Source organism: Mytilus californianus, unplaced genomic scaffold (assembly GCF_021869535.1).
Source record: "Mytilus californianus isolate M0D057914Y unplaced genomic scaffold, xbMytCali1.0.p SCAF_5, whole genome shotgun sequence".
Lineage (NCBI taxonomy): Eukaryota > Metazoa > Mollusca > Bivalvia > Mytilida > Mytilidae > Mytilus > Mytilus californianus.
The window spans coordinates 61,690,830-61,708,810 of record NW_026262701.1 but is presented as its reverse complement, the minus strand read 5'-3'; the positions used below and the strand labels follow the sequence as shown (position 1 = coordinate 61,708,810).

At 33.1% G+C, this 17,981-nt stretch overlaps 1 protein-coding gene across 1 annotated transcript in view; it reads right to left on the bottom strand.

Moving 5' to 3' along the window:
- Window positions 1–4,304: 4,304 nt before the first annotated feature.
- The window catches only part of LOC127702737 (neuropilin and tolloid-like protein 2), a 47,714-nt gene continuing 34,037 nt past the window's right edge, over window positions 4,305–17,981 (bottom strand). Inside the window, exons 6-10 of the mRNA XM_052207042.1 lie at window positions 16,480–16,509; window positions 15,265–15,413; window positions 14,735–14,966; window positions 14,047–14,181; window positions 4,305–7,873 (exon numbers count right to left, since the gene is read on the bottom strand). Of these exons, the coding sequence (XP_052063002.1) occupies window positions 7,065–7,873; window positions 14,047–14,181; window positions 14,735–14,966; window positions 15,265–15,413; window positions 16,480–16,509 (1,355 nt within the window). The 3' untranslated portion in view covers window positions 4,305–7,064. The remainder of the gene's footprint in view (window positions 7,874–14,046; window positions 14,182–14,734; window positions 14,967–15,264; window positions 15,414–16,479; window positions 16,510–17,981) is intronic.

The window sequence follows — 17,981 nt, the reverse complement described above, 5'->3', positions numbered from 1 at the left end:
TGGCACTTACTAACTACCACCAATATAACCAAAATATTGCTCAATGACCCCACAAAAAAGCTGAAAAAGTATATTTGAAAGCTATTTTTTCTTATGTTTGATCGTTTAAAATTTCAAATGATTAACATAATTATCAAGTGACATTAATGAATCTCCTTCGACGCTTGTATATACATAACAAGCCCTCAATTAGGACTAGGAAACGATGTGTATATATACATGTAGACCTGGATTCATATGTATTTCGTATACATGCCTTATATATGGTATTTGGTCTAATTTTTCGCCCCTGGCCATTTTTATGATTTTATGACTTAACAAAATCAGTTGAAGGTAGTTTTCATCTGTAGATCAAATCAAGTCTGCTTTAAATATCAGATCAAGTCACAGGTCTGCTTTAAATCAGATCAAGTCACAGGTTTACTTTAAAGAAAAATGAATAAAAAAAGGGGGCAATCAAAAACCATAAGTCGAATAAACAGACAATACCATGGCCAATAAGAAAAAACAACGGAAAGTCAACAGTCCACAAAATATTAGAGAAAACTTACTATTGAGCAACACCAACCCCACAAAGAAACGGGGGTGAATTCGTTTTCCGGAAGGGACAGCAGTTCCTACTTTACAAGTGACACACGTATGGAAAATATAGTAGAGGTCTCTGTGTCAAGAGTCCTCTGCCCCATTTTTATTATCTGCAAATATTGAATTTATGAGCTTATGTCAGCTTCTCAGTAACTGTAAGTAAAAGGTCAAATATATTAGAATAAAAAAAATATGTGGTATACGTCAATGAGACAGTAACACTGCGAATAAAAGGAGATGTGGGTATACGTCAATGACACAGTAACACCGCGTATAAAAGGAGTTGTGGGTTATACGTCAATGACACAGTAACACTGCGTATAAAAGGTGACGTCGGGTATACGTCAATGACGCAGCAACACTGCGTAAAAAAGGAGATGTATGGTATACGTCAATGACGCAGTAACAGTGCGTATAAAAGGAGATGTGGGGTATACGTCAATGACGCAGCAACACTGTATAAAAGGAGATGTGGGGTATATGTCAATGAGACAGTAACACTGCGAATAGAAGGAGATGTGGGGTATACGTCAATGACACAGTGACACTGCGTATAAAAGGTGACGTGGGGTATACGACAATGACACAGTAACACTGCGTATAAAAGGTGACGTGGGGTATACGTCAATGACACAGTAACACTGAGTATAAAAGGAGACGTCGGGTATACGTCAATGACACTGCAACACTGCGAATAAAAGGAGATGTGGGGTATACGTCAATGACGCAGTAACACTTCGTATAAAAGGTGACGTCGGGTATACGTCAATGACACAACAACACTGCGATTAAAAAGAGATGTGGGGTATACGTCAATAACACAGTAATACTGCGTATAAAAGGAGATGTGGGGTATACGTCAATGGCGCAATAACACTGCGTATAAAAGGAGATGTGGGGTATACGTCAATGGCGCAATAACACTGCGTATAAAAGGAGACGTGGGGTATACGTCAATGAGACAGTAACACTGCGAATAAAAGGAGATGTGGGGTATACGTCAATGACACAGTAACACTGCGTATTAATAGAGATGTTGGGTATACGTCAATGACGCAGTAACACTGTGTTTAAAAGGTGATGTCGGGTATACGTCAATGACACAACAACACTGCGATTAAAAGGAGATGTGGGTTATACGTCAATGACGCAGCAACACTGCGAATAAAAGGAGATGTGGGGTATACGTCAATGAAACAGTAACACTGGGTATAAAAGGAGACGTGGGGTATACGTCAATGACACAGTAACACTGCGTATAAAAGGAGACGTCGGGTATACGTCAATGACACAACAACACTGCGAATAAAAGATGACGTCGGGTATACGTCAATGACACAACAACACTGCTATTAAATGGAGATGTGTGGTATACGTCAATGACACAGTAACTAACACTGCGTATAAAAGGAGACGTTGGGTATACGTCAATGAGACAGCAATACAGTTAATAAAAGGAGATGTGTGGTATACCTCAATATGACAATAACACAGTTAATAAAAGGAGACATTGGGTATATGTCAATGAGACCGCAACACAGTGAATAAAAAGAGATGTGGGTTACACGTTAAGGAGACCACAACACAGTGAATAAAAGAAGATATGGGGTATACGTCAATGAGACAGCAACTCTGCGAATAAAAGGAGATGTATAGGGTATACGTCAATGAGATAGCAACCCAACGCCAAAATCAACCAAAAGAGGGCAACAATAGGCCTAATCATGAAAACTGAATATTGACCAATGAAAAGGAAGTCAAGGTTACACTATACATCTGATATAGTTGAACCAGTCTCGTATTCAATATGTAAACTAATAGTTAACGGAGGGTCAATCTTCTTCCAGGCCATTCTACAAAGATCTTATATGTTTGCATATTTTTTTTTTATTATTCTATTTTTTCTTTTAAACACTGACACCAATGCTCATTTAGTTGCTCAGGGTCAAGTATGCTATAGTATCGAACCAGCTCAGTAAAAATTCATTAACCATGCAATGTTTAAAGGTTAATTACCTCTTCTGTAGGCCTGTATATTACTAAAGTGCTCCAATATCAAAACGTGTAAAAATACATATATATATATATATACAAATGGGAAACGTTTTTCAAAGCGATACTGTTAAATGTTTCATTGCATTTAATAGAAAATTGGGATTTGGTGGTAAATAAAGCCCAGATTTTTGCCAGAAAAACATGAGACTTTATTCATAGGCGGATCCAGGGGGGGGGGGGGGCCGGGCCACCCCTTTTGTGGGAAAATTTTGGTTGATTATATAGGGAATCACTGAAGCATGACTGGAGCGGGCCCCCCCTTAGGTCAGTCAGCGCCCCCCCTTATGAAAAGTTCTGGATCCGCCACTGTTATTAAAGATATTTTCGTTATAAAATTTTAAATATAGATTACTCACTTGTTCGTCCATGATTTGCTAGCGTTTATTGTCCACATAAAGATCTAAACAACCGTAAAAATCCAAAAAACCTCGTGCTGAGTCATTCAAGTCGAGCGCACTCTGAAAGGTGTACTTGAATAAGTACATTTCATTGCTCGCAATGCATGCAATAATCCTTTATCTATTAAGCACCGAATGGTCAAATATAGGAGTACAAAGGGGAAAGCTGTGGATGTTTAGCATTGACACAACAAAAGGGTACATTATCCTTAAACATTTTGTCCAACGTCCTACCATTTTAAGGATATGGATAAAACGTGATGTCCAGTTTACCCCCATTGAGACGAGACAAAAAAAAACTTAACAGATATCTAGAGGTCGAAATTTGTTGTTCCGAAAACCAACAAATTGAAAAAAGCCAAACCTGAGTGCTATTTTTATTTCGACCTCCTGTCCATTTTTTCGACAAAATATTTCTGAAAAAAATATTGCAAACAGTATCATCATGTCATGAGATATTTCAGCATATGACATATTCAGTAAGTGTTTTTAATTAAGAGACTTAATACTATTCAATGGTATGTCTGTCTTGTATAGCAACGCAAATAATTGCCAATCAATCAAAACCAGGGGTTCATTACGTCACTGGTTACCCTTGTCTTCAAATATTTGTGTGGCAGGCAAAAATTTGACATATCAAAAACATAATATTGAATAATATCTATCGCATCACACCTGCAATGCAATAACATTCTTTTCTCATTGAGGAAATAGTAGCTATATTGAATTGTAATCATTAGCTAATAATAAGGAAGTTTCCGTCAGCGAACACTTCAAACATTTTAACTGCAGGTAATTATTGGAATTGTTACAAGGCAGATTTAGATACTTATCATCGAATCATCTAAGAAATTGCAGTAGGTACAGGTGTTTAAGTGTGTACCTTTCCAGCAGAGCGAATCGAGTTGGCCGATCATGTATCATCAAAGTTTTTATACATCAGTTATAAATCTTGGCAATGATGTTTGATTTTGGTTATAAATCACTGAACATTGGTCTATGTAAAATACATCATCGTTAACCATGGTATATCGATCTTGAAACACAATTTTTTGACAACTTAACCAGAAATATAAATCCTTGTATTCAAGAAGGCTTTGCTTGATTCACAGCTTGATATCCGGAGTATGGTGGAGAAGATCCAAAGAAAGATTCGGAATATCTAATACGAAACAATTGTCGTAATAAATTGTATGTGCTGTAATTCTAATTGTGTCTTAGTCTATAAAATTTACAAACGCACAGAATCCAAAACGAAACATAGTGTTTTTTTTTTTGTTTTTTTTTTTTTTTTGTTTTACTAGACAGTTCCAATAATAATGTAGTGTCAAATTTAATTTCGCTATTCCCCTGAAACTTTGGCTTCTAAACATGAGCCTGTGACATTTTGTAGAGGAAGCGAGACATAGCGATCCTACATTCCGGTGTAGTCGACGGCGTCAACATTTAGTTTCAGAATGTGATTAAAGTTTTGTTTAGACATCAATAACTTTGTCAAACCTTCATGGTATTTGATGAAACTTGAACAGAAGAAGATTGTTTATGATCAAACGACAGTATCCAAATCAAACTTTTGATTTTTGTTCCTTCATATTCCGTATTATACTGATCAAATTAACTCATCAAAGATACCAGGCTTATGATTTTTTATGCCAGATGCGTAATTGGACTTAGTTTTTTGCAGTTAAAATTAAATACAGTCTTGGGTTAAAGATTTTTTTAGACATCACTTACTTTATAAACCTTCATCATTTGGAATTTTATAAAACTTTGGCAGATTTTTTTATGATTACAAGATAATTTCTAAAGCAAAATTTAATAAATATTTTTCTGCATTTTTTCGTAATTTACTAATAAATGGACTTAATTTTTTGGCAGTAAACATTTACATACAGTCTGGGATTATATTTCTTAGACAGCAATAACTTAATCAACTCTCGTGGAATGTTTTGAAATTTGAATAGAATCTTTTCCAGATCAAGAAATACAACATCTGAATAAAAAAAAAATCGATCTTTTATATTTTTTTCCACATTTTATTGATAAATGGACTTAGTTTTTTGACAGTCAATATTACACCTTTACACTGACAGCAGCAATCGCACGAGAGACAGAGCGTTCTGCAGAAGCCTGCATGAATGTTTGAATGTTATAGAATGAATAACTTGCGTCTGTACTTGAAAGTATACATATGACTTTGTTTGATTGTTTTTAATAAACTATTTTTCTTAGTTTTTTTGTTTCTTTGTTTTTAATTGTTATTTTTTGTTTTCATTTAGTGTAGTATTTTTTGTTTTCATTTAGTGTAGTATTTTTATGCTGCGATAGTTGTTAACTCAGGTTTCACAATAAACAAATAACAAAGATAAAGTTCATTCTATATATAAATTTAATAAAATATGATCAATTTATACAAAGATGGACGTAAATGTAAACAATACCACCACTCACAGTAGCTGTAAAATATCTAAAAATATGAACGAAACAGAGAATAAAGAAAATAGTTCAATGATTTTCAACCGTCAAACCAAAGTGTTAACTCTAATTTTGTTTCTATATATTTTTTTCAAATGCACTATATTTTCTAGTTCCTTTGTACTTCGAACTTGCGAAGATTTTTTTCTCTCACTAAATTTTTCCATATCGATTCTTCAGATGGTAAACAATTATTCGATTTCAGTGCTAAAATATAAGCTAATATTTTGCTAAACTATTAGAAGAATATATGTGATGAATTATACAAGTTGCGACGTATATCCATGAGTTATTGTGACATTATGATTCATAGAATTAATTTTTCAATGCACTTAAGTAGAAAGTGTTTGTTAGTAACCCTTTTTTATCACAATTGAAAGGGTTTCAAAATATTTTTTTTTATATTGTCTCGCCTGCAACGAAAATATTTTCGAGTGGTTTATACAAATAACGTTGAGCTCAGTTTTCACACTGCGACAATCAGGTTAACACGTTTTTCAAGTGCACGTGAATTTATTAATAAATTCGCTTACACTTGAATTAATATTATTTCTTGTGACATTGACATAAGTTTCAAAGTTTATTGCCCCTTATAACAATTGAAATAGTGCAGATGGCGAGACATTTTAGTGTTTTGTATGATTTTATAGGAGCTAGGAGCAAAAATGTTTTATAATTCCGTCACTTTATTGTAACTTGATTTTATGCAGGATTGTACTTTTTTTGTTCACGACACAATATGTCCATCAGTTTAGATATTATTACATTCTTTAATAGATGCAATATGAACTTGTATTCATTTAATCACGGAAACGTATGCCAAACTTACACATTATACTTATATTTAGGAACTCGTTATTGGTAAACATATTTCTGATATAGAATGATCCTATTTTTAATACTTTAAAACCTTAAATAGGGCGTATAGATGTAAACAAAGTGTTGTGATATATGAAACAACAGACGAATATAAGGCGCATACAGTGCACTGAGAGTGGTGGTAAAATAAAGCTATGAAGAGAAAAAAAAAACATCAAGACAAAACCACGAACTTAATGCAGCAACTAGAATTTAATTTTGGAGTGGAATGGAATGCTGAACTAGCTTGAAGTACATCCATTCTTATAAGTGTTGTCGTTTAAGTGGGTGTTGAATTGAAAATTCAATTTTTGGTTACATATGAGTGAATTTGTTCACACTAAATAATTTACATTAAGTTTGCTTAATGTCCTTTTCTTCATCAGAATAGTGAAATTAAAATATAATGCTATTATACAATGCGCAATGAAAAATAGTGGTTATCATAATTCTCATTAATGACCCTTCCTTCATGGAAATAATATTTTGGATTTCTGATATGTGCACTTAAAAATCACTATCCTTTTATTGTAACCGATTGTTTGTAACTGTTTTTGGTTGATCGAGATAAGAGTCTGATGATTGATTTGTTCCTAGTATCTGTTGGTCTTCATACTTGTTATAACAAGTCATTACTTTGACGAAACAATATTATGTTCTCCAAAGTCTATTTTGCCAGACTCTCATACAATATTACGTAACTTCTAAATCTCGAGTAATGTCAGGATGAGGGCTGGACATTTTAAAACTTTTCTGATTTTCCTTCGTAGGTGTAGTGATTTCTGGTTGATGTTGTTGAGGATGGTATTTTAATTTGGAATACTCCTTTCCTATATTATATCGTAGTTCTGGATACATTTCATATTTCGGATCCGATGTATACATCTTATAGTCTGGGTTTAAAGTTTTTTGTGGAATGTTATATTGTGCTAATTTAGCGATGTTCTCTGTTAGACTCATTGGCGGTTTAATATCAGACTGAGGTTGTTTCCATCCATATCCGGTCCAACCGTATGACCCATCGATTTCCTGTTGTTGCATTGGAACATCATGCCGTTCAATTATAGTCGTTAAAACCGGACCTTGATTATAAACTGACGGACAAGGTTCTTCGTCCAAATATTGATCCATGACTAAATATTTTTTATAATTTCCTGGGTCAGAATTGTGATCGGGAACATCGCCCTCTGAAGGAACACTTGAATTGGTACCACTATCCCTACGTATATAATCTCTTTGACCTCCACTTCGATGCTGCCTTGGTAAAGAAAAATAATTAGGTTGTCCGGCATTCTTTTTCGTCAGTAAAGTTGTGTTCGCACTTATGTTGGACATTTCGAAATTTTCCTTTAATTTATCACGTTGTTCCTGTCTTTGTTTCTGTCGCTTTCGGCTTTTGTAACGGCAAATTAGACATACTCCGATAACAATTATGGTTCCTAGCACGCCGCCTACAGCTCCAATAATGATGGCATGCAATGGTAGCGATTCAAAGCCCAAACCTATAATGAAATAACAAAGAAAAAATAGTTAACGATTTTGTAACTTTACTTTACTTTATTTTTTGTATATATATAAAAGCAGTATTTTTTTTACAGATGCAGTTAAAAATGCTGAACCTATATCAAAGCATGGTTCCTTTTTGAAATAAAAGAAGAATGTGTCTGAGGACACGAATGCCCCCGCTCAAGCTTTCTAATTGTCCAAGTTAATAAAATGCTCCGCAGGGCGCAGCTTGATACGACCGCAGAGGTCGAACCCTGAACAGTTGGGGCAAGTATGGACACAACATTCAAGCTTGATACAGCTCTGAATTTGGATTGTGATTAAATATTTGACACAGCATAGGTTTCTGACACAGAATGAATGTGGTCTAAGAACTTAAAAATTTTAAATTGGACATTCACCTATTATGGTCCAATATCCAAAATCTAAATACATGGTTAGATTCAGCATATCAAAGAACCCCAAGAATTCAATTTTTGATGAAATCAAACAAAGTTTAATTTTGGACCCTTTTGACCTCAATGTGGACAAATTTGATAACGGGGCCCAAAAATCTAAATACATGGTTAGATTCAGCATATCAAAAAACCCCATATATTCAATTTTTGTTGAAATCAAACAAAGTTTAATTTTGGACCCCGATTTGGACCAACTTGAAAACTGGGCCCATAATCAAAAATCTAAATACATGTTTAGATTCAGCATATCAAAGAACACTAAAAATTCATTTTTTGTTAAAATCAAACTAAGTTTAATTTTGGACCCTTTGGACCTTAATGTAGACCAATTTGAAAAGGGAACCAAAAATTAAGAATCTAAATACACGGTTAGATTCGGCATATCAAAGAACCCCAATAATTCAATTTTTGATGAAATCAAACAAAGTTAAATTTTGGACCCTTTTGACCTCAATGTGGACAAAGTTGATTACGGGGCCCAAAAATCTAAATACATGGTTAGATTCAGCATATCAAAGAACCCCATATATTCAATTTTTGTTGAAATCAAACAAAGTTTAATTTTGGACCCCGATTCGGACCAACTTGAAAACTGGGCCCATAATCAAAAATCTAAATACATGTTTAGATTCAGCATATCAAAGAACACTAAAAATTCAATTTTGTTAAAATCAAACTAAGTTTAATTTTGGACCCTTTGGACCTTAATGTAGACCAATTTGAAAACGGAACCAAAAATTAAGAATCTAAATACACGGTTAGATTCGGCATATCAAAGAACCCCAATAATTCAATTTTTGATGAAATCAAACAAAGTTAAATTTTGGACCCTTTGGACCTCAATGTGGACCAATTTAAAAACAGGCCCAAAATCCAAAAACTGAATACACGGTTATATTCAGCATATTAAAGAACCCCAAGAATTCAAGAATAAAACCCCATTGAAATTGATCAAGAAATAAGCAATTTATAAGAAGTATCTTCTTTAGCACAATACTGTGCAATTGAATATTTCTTGCTATTGCCCAATACTGTACAATTGACAATTTCTTGCTATTGCGCAATATTGTGCTATTGGATATTTCTTGCTATTGCGCAATACTGTGCAATTGAAGATTTCTTGCTATTGCGCAATACTGTGCAATTGAAGATTTCTTGCTATTGTGCAATACTGTGCAATTGAAAATTTCTTGCTATTGCACGATACTTATTATATAAAAATTTACACATCCTGTTTGGTGTGTATCTCCTACCATATCATTATAATTTGTTTTTAAATATAAATCAGAAATAACCAACTTAAAATGGAAAATTTAAAAAAAAAAAAAGGAAAAAAAGAAAAAAAAAGAAAAAAAAAAAATCCCCCCCCCCAAATTTTTTGAACCCCCTTATGATTCATCAACCCCAAACTCAATCCCAGCCTTCCCTTTGTGGTATGGTACCTTGCAGTACAATTTCAGAGAGATCCATACACTTGAACACAAGTTATTGTCTTGAAACTAGAAAAATGCTTATTTTTGGCCCCTTTTTGGCCCCCAATTCCTAAACGTTTCAGGCAATTACCCCCGAACTCAATTCCAGCTTTCCCTTTGTGATATGAAACCTTGTAGTACAATTTCAGAAATATCCAAACACTTACACACAAGTTATTGTCATGAAACTAGAAAAATGCTTGTTTTTTGCCCCTTTTTTGGCCCCTAATTCCTAAAATTTTGAGGCAATTACCCCCAAAATCAATTACAGCCTTCCCTTTGTGATATGGAACCTTGTGGTACAATGTCAGAGAGATCCATACACTTACACACAAGTTATTGTCTGAAAGTTACAAAAATGCTTATTTTTGGCCCCTTTTTGGCCCCTAATTCCTTAACTGTTGGTACCATAACCCCCAAAATCAATCCCAACTTTCCTTTCGTAGTATTGAACCTTATGGTAAAATTTCATGGAGATCCATTCACTTAAACTAAAGTTAGAGTGCGAAAACCAATGTGTCTTCGGACGACGACGACGACGACGACGCCAACGTCATACCAATATACGACCAAAAAATTTTTAATTTTTGCGGTCGTATAAAAAGGGGCATAAGTAACTCTAAAACGGTAAATAAATTACCACCAAAATTTGAACTCTGTCTGCGTGTTGTGGTTCTTTGCATTGTGTATGAGTTTCATAAAATTTGGATGAGACAAACTTAAGTTAGAGTGCGGAAACGAAAATGGGACGGACGTTGTTTTCATTGTTTTTCTGGAAAGTAGGGTTTAGTTTACTATCCATCTAATAAACAGGTAAAATGAAAACAATTCTGAAAATAACCAACAATTACAGACTTGTTTTTCATTAAAGAAACCTGCCTTTCTTTGTGTTTTTTTACAAGCAACAAGAAGTATGAAAGTTGCATTTCTGATTTACGTTAAATATCTTTAACTTATTCATTGACAGAACAACGAGTATATCGGTGTAGTTTTCGATAACCAGATGCACCGAAAGGGCCATGAATCAAAGTATATGCACTTATATTTTTTCAACGGTGATTCTATACGTTTTTCTAGACTTCATTTTTCAATTACCTCTGCTTGAAAGACAAACTCCAGATGCAGAAAAATGACAAGCGATACCGTAGTGTGTGATAGAAAAAGCGACCTTAGCAATTTTATCCAACGAGTTTTTTCGATAGAAAGTAAATAAGATGAAAGAACAGTTTACAAAAAAAAAGATTGGCAGGGGATTGCAAATACAATTAATTTCTTAATCACAGAGCATGAATATACAGATGGATTAGTAAACGACAGGATTCATAAACAATTGGTGAAGATTGCTATTCTTAAGTTCTGTAAAGTTATTCTGAAAATGTGACTAGAATACCAAACAGAACGGATTGTTTCTTGATCAATAAAAAATAGAATTGAAACTGCATGATCCTAACTGATTTTGGAGTGCCAAGCCCAGACTTGAGTAGTTTGTCCTTGTATTTCTCGTATCATTATTGCGAGTAATGGTGTCGCTTATATATGTCGCACGAACTTCAATGTTATACATTTTTGTACATATTTTCGAGGACCAATTGATAACTGTATTAGTTATTTATAGCATTTGGTCAAACTAGTATTAGTCTCCGATTTATTATTTGAAACGAGTTATTTCCCTCTCAAACCCGACACAGAGTAAACCTAGAATATATGATCGAGACTGAAATCGGTGTCGATCCTTGTTCAAAATATACTGTAACGTTAATATTGCATAAACTCTAAATGGATGTTCGCATCCACTTTTAACACGAAATTACTTTTGATAAGTGACATTGCAACTATCCAGTGTATCAATTCCTGTAACCACCTTGTTTATAAAGCAAAGTATATAGTTTTTTAAGAATTGGTATATATTTTTCGTTTTTCCATTTTGGAGAGAACATTGACTACATAATTTGATATTCAACTTAGATAATGAAACTTGAATCATCGGGTATCACCTTTTAGGGCCTTGATTTTTACAATTACAAAGTTTCAATCTCGTGCGTGGTTCTTTGCACACGAAATATAGTTAAGTTTCAATCTAAAAATTGCAGCATTGTCTTTTCAGAAGTTGCATGTTGAATGATAGCACAGTTCCAAGCATCGTGCAACTTGCTTCACTGTGTAACCGAAATAAAAATTTGTGCATATATTTTTCCTGCGATTATAAGTACTTTATAGACAATAAATACACCTATCATAGTTGATTGCAGCATCTGTTATGATGAAAGGTGGCGATAATTTGCATGGACATGAAGAAAATATTAATTTCCATGTATTATCTTCATAATTGAAATCTTCCGGGCTAAGCCATCTGGCTTTCCACATGAACAAAGTCTATGACTGCAGAGGTGTCAGTTTAAATCAGAATAACTACTGTATGAAATGAATGGTAGATTAAGATAGATAAATATTTAGTCTAATTAATCATCACGATTGTACATCTGTTGTGTACGGAAACCGTTTTATTTTCTTGCCTCCTACGAATAACCTACTGTTTGTAATATATTACAAAACGTTTTTAATCTGATTATCAAACTATACGCAGAACTTATATTTTATGTTATAAATTACAGAATAAACAGAAACTAGGAAAATCAAAAAATGTGGAAGACATTAACAAAATGTTTACAGGTAACAATTTTATAGCATCAGAAAGGAGAAGTGCCTTGTATTCTATGAAATTGTCCACTATTTATTTCGAAATGCAAAAAAGTACTAATATAAGCATATGTTTTACAATTTAAAAAAAAGTAGAGTAATTAGGAACAAGGATTTGTATAGCAAGTCTTACTATACAAATCCTTGGTAGGAAGTATGTCAGTCAAGATGAAAATAGTAAACCTCTAAAACTAGCTTCTACTGTCCAACGACAAATCAGAACAGAGAAATGGGACTCTTAAAAATAACATTTTTTTATATCAATGCAGATTTGTCCACCCAATTTCTTTGAGAACAAAAATCATGCCACGATACTCCATCAATCAACTTTTGTTGAATTTCCGTCTGTGTTTTGAGGAGAAAGGGGAGTCAAAAGGAACCAAAGTCAAAAACAAAAATCAATCCGATCATAATGATTTATTGAATTCTTATTTACACGTATATTTAAAAAAAAACGTCCTCGTGGCGACATCTTTTTTACAAGAATAATGTTAAAACCAACATGTGCCTTCGACGAGTTTCTTCAATTTACTTTTGTCGTACAATGCTTTTCTAGTCTTAACCCAAGATTGGTGTTTATTATAAGAAAATAAAATGTATATCATTTAAATAAAAATTTATTTCCTATTATCATTTTTATCTCCTTAAGTTTGTTTAATCTAAGATTCCACTTACAAATGTTCAGTAACGTTGAAAGTAAAATATATTGCCGTTCACCGACTTAAATTTATTGGTCGAAAAAGAACTTAAATGGATGAGCGAATCATATCTTGTGTTTATCTTGAGTTATCGATACACGATTTCTATAGACATGATATACATTACATGTGTGTCTGCAGGACATTTGACACAAGTGCTGAGGACGTGTATAGCAGCATGAAAGTATGAAGTAAGCCTAAACATGACATATACAAAACTAAGCTATTAAACTCCTTTCGTCCCCTTAAAATATGCCCTTTCTTCTTAATTCTGACAGTCATTTAACCACAAAAAGATGGGCATTTTAAAAGATGGGGAAACCTGTTAATTTTTTTTGATAAATGAGAAAATATCTTTCTTGGTGGTGGACTATTAGTTCCCGAGGGTTTCATCAGCTCAGTAGTCCGTGTTTCAGTACTGACATGATTTATACCATACCTTCCTTTAATTTTTGGTTGATAAATTTAGAAATTTTTTATGAAACTAAAGTTGATCTTTGATTTGGTAGTAACTGTAAGCCGGTTCCTTTTTGTCATATAACTCTTAATATGTTTCGGTACTTATACATCCTTGGCTTTCATATTTTTGGCTTTGAGCGCCAGTCGTGATGAAGGTTAATACAGAAAAGCGCATTGAGCCAATACAGCTAACCTCGACCCAATACGACTGTACATGAACATAATACAGGATTAATATGAAAACACCCATTTAATAAGACTATAATATTTTCATTTTCGTGCAGATGTATTTCTCAGTACAATACTATTGCAATTTTAAAAGATGCTCCAACGGAATATGCAAAACAGACAACTTAAAAATCTGGGAGAGATTTATAGTGCTTACCAACAGTATCGCTATCATCCAGATCGCAGTTTTCTTCGTCTAATCCACTTGGACAGTTAATCTTTCCATTGCAAGCAAGAGTGTTGCTGATGCATCTTCCATTGCAAGAAAAATGTTTGGAATTGCAAGTTTCGTCTGCAAAATTTAATTACGTAAAGATGAAAAATACCGACAAAACATGTTTAATTACCTGACAAATACTACAAGAAAAAAAAGCAAAAAAAGACGATTTGTGTCATGGAGCATTTCATCATCACACAAGAGTTATTCTTGCAACTACACATTGTGCAGATAAAAGAGATTATGCAAATTCTAGAAGCATCATCTAGTGCAGATAAAAGAGATCATGCAAATTCTAGGCTCATCATCAGATATGTTTTAACATAATTCAAAGCAAGTAACAAAATATAAGGATATGTGGTAGGATTGTCAAAGAGACCACTATGCAGTCTATGCATCATCGACCAAATGACGTGGATAGTAAAACATTTCTAAAAAAGCATATAGACTAGCCCAATCAGGTGAAATACAACATTGTAAATCTTTCGAGTATACTAAGAAGGAAACTAAATTTCAAATATTTCATTTACATAGATTTTTTTATTTAGAACTACAGTCCTTAAACCGACATACCAAGAAACTTGAATCTGCTATTTAATTCTGTCTCAAAATACGAAAATATACTTACTTTTATAAAACTTTGTAAATAGAAGATTTATCGTTGGTTTGTAATTTAGACTGTTGCCGAAGATTCGAACAAATATTTTATTTGTTTTCGATTCAAATGACTCGAATGGTCCAGGGCCACAGTTTTGTATCCGTTTATCTGTTTTTAAAGTTGACCCATCATAAATTTCTATTTTGTTAAGTCCGCAGTTCCCAGCGCTATGGAAATATACAGTCACTTGTGCAAGAGCTATCTGTAATAAAACAGTGATATCTGTTATATGGATTTCAAATTCGGTATTATATTACAAGATTATAAAGGATATATAGGGTCTTAACCAAGGTTAATAAAACCACTGCGAATAAATACAAGCAACTAAAAACAAACAATGTATTCCTGTCAATCTACAATGATTCTATTTCAACATCGGAAGAAAGGTTCATTATCAAGAAGACAAAGTACAACACTTTCTTATTGGTTTGTATCAAACCTTTGGAAGGACAGTATAAGCTCTATAAAAAGCTAAAAGTGTGCTGCTATAGGCTAGATACCTTTGAGTGACGTTCCGCATCAATTTCCCATGTGCAGTCAATAGGCTTATTTACTGGATATCCGGGAGACGATGTATCAGCAAATGGAATCATGTCGGATGTTATTTCTCCTTCAGGTCCTACCTTTTTGTCATAGTGTATTCTACAAACTAGAAAGAAAAAGAAAGCAAGGTTTATTACATCATAGTAAGTGCATGTATACAGTGTCTGAACGAGACGATCATCGCATCATCTCTTTTGTCATTTACAGCACCAAATAGTTGCTACAAAAAAATGACTTCACAAAAATTGTTCGTAATATAACATTTTGCTATTCTGAAGAGAGAATTTTTTCAGCTGTTGACCAATAATTGATTAATAAGTTAAAAAAAAAGTATTTAAACCAATCAACTGGTTAATTATGTAAAGTAAGTTAACAATGCAAGTTACATAAATGTACATATACAAGTAATATTGACATTAATGTCAGTCAAATCTTATGGATTCATTGTCCCCATTTCTTATAACCACATGTTCAATACAGGAGCTTACATTTTTTACCCTAATAGAGAATTCTAATATTTACCTTTTGGTCTGTTTCAAAACTAATTCTTTCTATGGTTACAATTATATACTAGTATAGGAATTATCAGTATTGATAAAACTTGCAGTAATTACAATAATGTCTATTCGTCTCATATTTCATGTATCTATTAATAACGGTACTTTCAACATTTTTGAATTAAAGATATAGTCTATGTTAAACGGAAGTTATATGAATTGAAAGTCGGCATTGCGTACTCTGTACCATTTTCGTAAAGTCTTAACATCAATGCAGTATTATATAGAAATGGAGCCTTCATAAATTGTCGCACTCAACATCTTTAAAAATATAAAACTAAGGGTATCAAAAAGTGGGATAATTAATCCAAAAAGTAGTTAAAACAATCCAGATAATTAATGTAGCGTTACCATGCGTGGCAGCTAAAACCAAACTATATATAAACCACGACACTTGTACCAATATTGACACTGTAATTCACATGAATGAGAATTAAGACAAGATATGCATAGACATGCGAACATAGTATTCTGGTATTCTTGGAATCAGCTTTGGCATCGTCGAATATACTATGTTGCCAATTAATTGTATCATTGTCTCGTTAAAACAATATTTATTATAGTTTCCTTATCTCATAAGTGTGTTTTTGATTTCTAGGAAAATAAGAGTCCTACCTTTCTGCTCTTCTTCTTTTTCTTTATATCCTAAAAGATCGATGCAACATGGTATATTATAGTCAAAATTGAATAGAAAATGATATTTACTTTTAACAAATCTATTTTAAATATGCTTACCACATTAGAAGGTCACATTACGCCTAGCAAACTGTTCAAAGTAAGACATCTGTGGCTCTTTTCACAAAAAATCTTAAGAGTAAAAATACTCGTAAGTCATACACATTTCAGTATAACTTACGATCAATTTTAATCGTAAGACTTTTTGTGAAAAGAGTCGCTGTGTTTTTTGCGTTTTTTTTTTCAGTGCTTAACAGAACGATTAAAAAAAATTTTTTAACGACATTTAAGTCGATGTATCATAGTTCCTGTGTTTGGTTTTGTTCCAGCAAAAACATTCTCTACAATGATGGTCCTGTGTTGACAGGCTCACAGGAGTGTGCGGACGCTGGGTTTCGATTCCCTGTCGGTCCGAACCAAAGAACTGAAATTGTCATTTGCTGATTCTCTACTAGACAAGAACTATGTATGCGAAATAGTAAGGAAAGCGTTCGGGCAGAATAACATACCTTACAGGCTAAGAATAACAAGCATTCTGAGAGTATTGCATGGCAATACATAGTCCCCTACCGGGTAAAAATTCATTATACTGGAACAAAATGCTAACTTGTTCTATAACTTGTCATGGTGTAAACAAAAAGTAAATATCATGTCAATATCTTCAAGCATGACTAAAAACGGTGTTGAAAACTGATTATATGAGTGAATTTTTCAAGTCCAAGGACCATAACTCTGCACAAAATTATAAGATCGAAACAAAAATTTGAACTTGATCTGTAACTTGTCATGATAAAACTATCAATTATCAATCAATATCTTAAGCATGATGAAAAAAACATTAGATATGATTAATAGTTCTCTAGAATTAGATATGATGTAATACAGTGTATATCTATTTCAAATTATAATCAGATATATTTAATAGTTCAAAATATTTTTTTCTTTCATTTGTCACAAACTAATATAGATTTGTAACTTATCTATAAAATGTCAACAACTTTTATCTACACAATGTAATGTATTGAAATATATATACATTAATAAAAATAGATTATTATCTAATTAAAGGAATTCTCTTCTTATTTTTTTTTTTTATATCTATAGCAATTAGTTTATACTAAATAACAAACAAACCTGTCAAAAAATTCTTCAAATAATTTACTTCGAGTGTCTTTTAAAAAATGAGTTATCTCCCTTTGTACAGAAATATGGTTTAACATAGTACTCTAACATTAGATATGGTCCAGAGTTATGGTCCATAACTCTGGACTAAATCATCAGACCGGAACAAAATTCAAACTTGATCTATAACTTGTCATGATAAAACTATATACCAAATATAAAATCAATATCTTCAAGAACGAAGAAAAAAGTGTGGAAAGCTGATTTGCCGGACTGACGGATGGACAGACGGACAGATGGACAGACAGACGGACGGACGG